At 42.1% G+C, this 6410-nt stretch overlaps 1 protein-coding gene across 5 annotated transcripts in view; it reads right to left on the bottom strand.

Annotated features, from left to right (window-relative positions):
- The window catches only part of cnot1 (CCR4-NOT transcription complex, subunit 1), a 24636-nt gene that overhangs the window by 8698 nt on the left and 9528 nt on the right, over positions 1-6410 (bottom strand). The window contains exons 14-31 of one of the 5 annotated variants that reach the window (XM_020604306.1): positions 6259-6378; positions 5994-6116; positions 5705-5856; positions 5317-5467; positions 4902-5115; positions 4420-4548; positions 3830-3954; positions 3409-3695; positions 3258-3336; positions 2876-3130; positions 2614-2754; positions 2362-2541; positions 2044-2160; positions 1847-1957; positions 1537-1614; positions 1125-1302; positions 584-753; positions 149-445 (exon numbers count right to left, since the gene is read on the bottom strand). In XM_020604306.1, coding sequence (XP_020459962.1) covers positions 149-445; positions 584-753; positions 1125-1302; positions 1537-1614; positions 1847-1957; positions 2044-2160; positions 2362-2541; positions 2614-2754; positions 2876-3130; positions 3258-3336; positions 3409-3695; positions 3830-3954; positions 4420-4548; positions 4902-5115; positions 5317-5467; positions 5705-5856; positions 5994-6116; positions 6259-6378 — 2907 coding nt within the window. The remainder of the gene's footprint in view (positions 1-148; positions 446-583; positions 754-1124; positions 1303-1536; positions 1615-1846; positions 1958-2043; positions 2161-2361; positions 2542-2613; positions 2755-2875; positions 3131-3257; positions 3337-3408; positions 3696-3829; positions 3955-4419; positions 4549-4901; positions 5116-5316; positions 5468-5704; positions 5857-5993; positions 6117-6258; positions 6379-6410) is intronic. The other 4 variants (XM_020604310.1, XM_020604307.1, XM_020604308.1 and 1 more) reach the window with 4 other exon arrangements.

Below are 6410 nucleotides of genomic sequence, written 5' to 3'. Positions count from 1 at the left end.
AAAAAAAAAAAAAAAAAAAAAGAGCATAACAAAATAAGCAGGCAAGCTTTGAAAGTATGTGAGATCTTTCAAGCCATTCCTACTGCTTTTTATCTTATAGGGAACTAGCAATGAAGGACATGGGCCCTTCTTCATGGATTCAGCTTACTCTAAGTGCAGCAGCAAAACTGTTCTTAAGGTTGGTGGCGATGCTCATGAGCAGGGGCTCACGACAGGTGATCATGGCCATGCCAGCAGTCAGGTTTCTCATCATATGGTGGGCAGCCACACGCATACGTGACTCCTCAGAATCCAGGGCAAAGTCCTTCCTGATAATCTGCTCACAGGTTGTCATGGCAATTTTGATAGAGCGATCAACTACAGGGTGCACCAGCTCCTGGACAGCCCGCTCCACCGACTGCCGTACACACTGCTTCAATTGGGGATGAGCCTGTAGCAGAGGAATCTGAAGGGGAAAGTAACATGAGATATGTCAAGAAAATGAAATATTTCAACAGAAGATGGGCAAAATGCAAGAGAAGGTGTACTATATGCATCAATTTCATTAACATCTGGCAGTGATTTTCGGGGACATGATACTCACACTGATATTTATATTGATGTGTGGGGCCAGGCCTGCCAAGGCATACACATTGATGTCATGATAACTGAACTGTGGGGTTGGGGGCCCAGTGGTTGTACAGGTGGTAGTGGTGGTGGTGGTGGTGGTGGGAGCTGGGGTGGAGGGAGGAGCTGCAAATGGAACAAAGTCTCCTGTTGGTCACAAAACACTTATTTGATTATAATTAGAACCAATATTGCAAGAAAGGGCACATTATCCAGATAACATTGACTGATTTCAAGGGGAACGACTTGACCAAATTTAAGGGCCCATGATTAGCTTTTCCCCCTTACTTGGGGGGCAAGTCATTATTGGGCTCTCATGTCATGACTGAAAACTCCCAAACTGTTGACTGACAGCAGAATATGACCTAGTACAACCCTGAGAGATAAACAGGCAAGGATGATAATTAAAGTCAGGATTTGTTGGTCACTTTTGCTCCTAATTTAAAGGCACCTAGCTCAAATACTAAAGTCTTTGGTATTTGTCTGTAGTTTAAGTGGACAAAATCAAAATGACTCACCTGTGGTAGAGGCTGGCAGCATTTCCTCTGGAGGCTTTGTCTCTTTCTTTGGTGCAGACAGCTGCTCCTCTAAGTTCTTTAACTTCTCCTTGTCCTTCAGCAGGTTTCCTGGCTTGAGCTCATTAATGTCCAGAGACAAGTTCTTACACAGAACTTCAATCTCAAACTTTAAGTTCAGCTGCAGTAAAGAAGAAAATAATGTGAGCAACAAGTAAAAACTTATCTATTGTTACATTTTTGCTCACTGTGTAGTATCATTACAGATTAATTTAGTTATTTCTAAATGTACAGTTCATATTATTGCATCAACATACAGGTTTCAACCTATTAATGGGCAGTAGGCTGATGCACTTAAACTCAGGCAGCTGTTGAAGCAAAGTGTAAGCAAGTACAAGAAAGACAAACCAGTTACCTTGAGGTCATGTTCCTGATGCAGTTCAGCGAGAACATTCATGATGGCCATGGTCCAGGGGTTCTGGGGTCTGAAAACCTACAGCATCAAAGAGTGAGCGAGACTAAAAATCAATATGAAGAATTCAAAGATCATCATCCAATGAAATCAACAAGTCCTGGCCAATTATATTCACTATTTGGAAAAAAAAAAAAAAGTCTCTCTTTATATTTGTCTGCAGTAAATAACTGCATTTTTTTTTATTGCACGGTGGTATGAGGTGATGTCCATAGTATGGAGACATCTTTAAATCTACACCTATGATATTCACCATGCTCCGTAGACTGGATTCCAAAACTTTGGCCACAAAGGGAACCACATAAAGCAGCTCCTGCTGGCCTTTCACGTAGGCCTCCAAGAGCAGAGACTTCACTTCCAGATCCTGCGGGAAAAAACCCCATTAACCAGCTTGAAAGTGAACAGGATGTGAGCACATAATTCTATTATGGAAACAAAAACAATTCTTACAGTATAGAGGATAGGCTTGTTTTTAGCCAGTGTAATCATGCCCAGCCAGTGGCCCAGGTTCTTCAGCAGAGAGCGATCAGAGAAATTGGCAGCTGCCTTGTCAGAGGTCAACAGAACCTATAAGAAATTGAGGCATTGGTTAGTATTTTACAAATGGTGACAGTTATTCAGTAGTGATGAGTAGGAAACCCATTTATCCAGCATGGTAATGTGATATCTGAAGTGTTGACATGCAGGTTTTCCATGTGTGACTGACATGATAATGCAAAATAAATAAGCCATTTATACTAATTAACACCTTACTCCTCAACATTGTACCTTGATGTTCCTATAAGTTTCACTGAGAACCATCTTAACAAACTCTGGGTTCTTGAGAGTGTCCAAAAAATTGGAATAGAGACTGTGGAAGTTCGGCTCAATGCTGACACGCTTCATCACCAGGTACTGAGACACCCAGGGCATGAACTCCTCCTTCACAGTCTCTTTCAACTCCTCTACCTGAAAAAACAAGTATAGTTATGAAACATTTTAGAGCTTCTTTATATACAGTAATGCTTTGTTTTACTTTACCTTCTGTGTCATGTTGGACTGTGACAGGTTGTTGAAGATAAAAGCAATCTTCTCCTGTACATTGTCCGGAGGCTCTACAATCCTTTCCGTTTGATCCGTGGCCACCAGCAGGGTGTCAATGTTGGTAGTGTTTATGGAGGGCTACATGTACGAACAAGGACATTAACATCTAAAACTGGTTTTTAAATACTACAAATCATTTTTACAAGCATAAAGAAGAAATTGAAGCATTAATTTGTTTAGACAACAAAGCCAAACTCACAGGCACATCCTTCTTGAAGCTGCTGGGTGTCGGTCTTGTTATAGTGGTAGTCTTGGCTGCTGTAGTTGTTGTAGTTGTGGTGGTGACAAGAGTGCTGGGCTGACCTGGTTGTGGGGCTTTGGGGCCACCTGGTTGCTGCGACTGTGCCTGGGCTTGAACTTGTGCTAGTGCTAGACTGCCAGGCGTGGTGATGGAGCCTTGCATCTTCACAGGAGGGTCCCGTGACTGTTGGCCATACTCTATATACTGTACACACAGGATATTGAAAGAAGCAGAGTGAGAGATTTAATCTACCTATATAGGCAATGCCTTTTCCATAGTCAAGGCTGGGACAAAATAACATGTTAAGATGTACAAAAATAGATTAAGGAAACCTGATTACCTCTTGTAAATGGTGGGGGAATTGCAAGAAGTGGCCAATTGAAGCCAGGTGTTGACAATATTGAGGATAGTCCTTTAGTCTAAAAATAAAGATGATATCTTAGACAAGATTAGTTATTTAAATATTGAATTTAAAAATGAAAAATATCTACCTGTTTTTGAACCTATCTAGGGCAGCAATTCCAAAGTAATACATTTTGGATCCAAAGGGTTTTCTTAAGGCTTCAAGAACATATCGGAGGGCCAAGCCTAGGGCCATGTAGGTGACAAGCCCCTTCTCGATAATGCCTCCAAAAAGACAGGCAGTGATGTGCAGCTCCTTGTCTGGGTACTGGGGAAAGAATCGGTACTCCTCAAACAAGTTCCGAAGCATACAATTGAACACCTCTCGCTCACGCTTGATGTTTGAATCCTTGAATCTCTGCAGCATCTCTAGTACCTGGAGGGTGACAATGTATGTTGATGTATAATGAGGGTGAATCTGAATAAGAGCCATATCAATGGCCACTAATTCTCTGAATGCAAGAGCAAGCTTGATTTAGGTTAGCCCCTCCCAAAAGTATTGTTACATACTTCATCCACAGACATAGTTGGGTGAGGTGGGTGGTTGTAGATGCGCTGGAAGTAACTGTTTGCTTCATCATCTATCTCCTTACTGAAGTGCTGGTTTGCTTCAGGCCACACCTGAGAAAGGTCAGCTGAAAGGGTTGCAGGAAAAATGTTTTTAAACCATCTTTAACCAATAGTGTAATGTACTTCAATGTTGTAATAAGTTATTCACACACTGATGAAAATCTTAAACTGATATACATCATGCATAAAGCATTTTAACTGATAGGTTGATGCTTAAAAAGCAAACATGAAAAAGTGGGGCCGTCAGCATAAGCAGGCAAGGAATGGAAGACTGATCTGTATTTCCTCTGATAATTTTTTCTAAGTTGCAGGACATGAAATCAAGTCATATTTTTCCAAGGTTAAAATTGCACCAGTTTTTTAAAGCTCTGTAAAGACCATATTAGTGTCGCACTAGTGTGCATTAGAAATAAATCTACAAACCAAAGATGAAGATCATCATCACTATAGAGGAAATACAGTGCTGAGCAGCGCAGGGCGGGGCTCTCAGTCACACCACTACCACCACCACTTACAGGCCTTCATCTTACTCTGCTGAAAGGTAGGCGGCGCATTCAGGCCTGGTGTGCTCATCTTCCTGGTGCCAAAAGGATCAGTGCTTACTGTTGGCATCCCCAGACTAGAACCAATACCAGAGCCGATGCCTGAGCCCAGAGGACCTGCAGATAACACTTTAGTTATTGCAGGCCATACCTACTTTCACTTCTGAACTACTGTTCAGTTTATTTTGCACCAAGTACTGTAGAACCAACCAGATGTTCTGCTAAGCTGGTTACCCATTACAAACCATTTCCCAGTGGCTTCTGTGTAAATCAAATTAACATAGTTAAGGATCTAATCCAAGATCTGGCATAGTTTAAGCTTACTGTATATTCAATATTGACAACATTTAGCAATAATCTTTCACTGAAATGAAGAGTCAGACAGCTATGACGGTGCAGTATGCTTTGCCGATTTAGTATGGACATCCTGTATATGCCTGGTTAAGGAAAACAATAAAATAGCATAGTACCAGAGTCCATACCCGGGAGCTGTGAGGACAGACTGCCAATGCCCCCAAATGGTGTGCTGGGGTTAGGATTGGAGAGAGGTGGGAATGCCTTTGCTGGGGACTGGGGATTACTAAAAGCTGAACTCAGTGAGGTTGGGAAACCCTGCATGCTCTGAGTGTGGGAGGTGGCTGTGCTCCCCAGGTTCAAGGAACCCATGGCAGAGAGAGGGTCCATCTAGAGAACAAGTTAGGCAGAGACAGAAAAAAAGCAAGACAGGAATATGGGAGTCAGTACTTCAAAATGAGGCATGTCCAAGCAATATATCACAGAAGATACATTACAAAGTATACGTTATCCCAACTATTACAATGTTCTGCTGCAATTTAAGCAAAGGTTTGCTTGCAGATCCACAATGTGGTTTTCAGGTGAAGCTACCTGTACAGGTGAAATGGCATCCAGGCTGCTGGTACTAGGGGCACGTCCCTTCGGCATCACTCCTGGTGGTGGCTGCCGGGCTTTATTCATTACATTGCTACAGTTTGCAACCATGGTCAAGATAGTCTCTGACAGCTCCTGGGATACACTCCTAGTCAAAAATAAAAGATTACTATCAAAAACATAGTACTGTAGGAAAGCGGTGAGTGACCGCTTTCTAAGCGTTTCTAAGTGTCTATCTAGTTATAAACTACCTACTTAGCACATTAACATTCAACCAGTGTTGTGCTTCACTTTTGACTGTCACCCATTCAAAACGGTCCATAAAAGTAATTTAATAGTACCAGGCAAACTAATGCTACAGCAAGATTGACCTAGCTTATCTCACCCAGCACAGGACTGCAGGCAAGCCAGCATAGTAGCCAAGGTCTCTGGGGGCAGCTGGGCACTTTTTGGCTGGTCCTTGTCTGGGGCCAAACCCCCCATTATGGATGGGCAGCGCCTCTTCAGAAATGTGACACATGCCTGGATAAAAGGTTCCTGACACAAAGACAATCCAAAATGACAAATACAATATTCTTATGGTAATATACCTAAAATAAAAGGAAATACACAAGGAACCAACTATCCTCATTCATCGTTTGAGTGTAAGCGCATTTTTCAGTTTGAAGACTTACCCCATGCTCTCTGATTTTGTCAGTCAGCCATTTATCAAGTTTGAGGTATTCACGTCGAGAGGCAAGTGCAGCAAGGTCAATAACAAAGGCAAATGGAGTACCATTCAGCAGCATCGACAATGACTGGGGAGAAAAGTGTGATGAAAATTATACCTTTAAGCTAAAACAAATTCAAAATCTGATCTTACGAATTACTATAATAAAAAGAAATTATCTGCTAAACTAATCTCTATGTCAATGACTATTTTTGTTATTCCAAACAAACCTTCAAGTCCTGGGCCACATCCAGGATGCGAGACAGCTTGGCCTGGTCATACTGCTCCCCTCTCATGTACCACTCAGCCATTGAATGCATAATTAGCTGACGAATAGAGGGAGACTGACCCTGGGGGGGAGACAACACCGGGTTTTTTTTTT

Source organism: Monopterus albus, unplaced genomic scaffold (assembly GCF_001952655.1).
Source record: "Monopterus albus unplaced genomic scaffold, M_albus_1.0 scaffold65.1, whole genome shotgun sequence".
Lineage (NCBI taxonomy): Eukaryota > Metazoa > Chordata > Actinopteri > Synbranchiformes > Synbranchidae > Monopterus > Monopterus albus.
The sequence above is the reverse complement of the archived record's forward strand: the minus strand, read 5'-3'. Positions and strand labels throughout refer to the sequence as shown.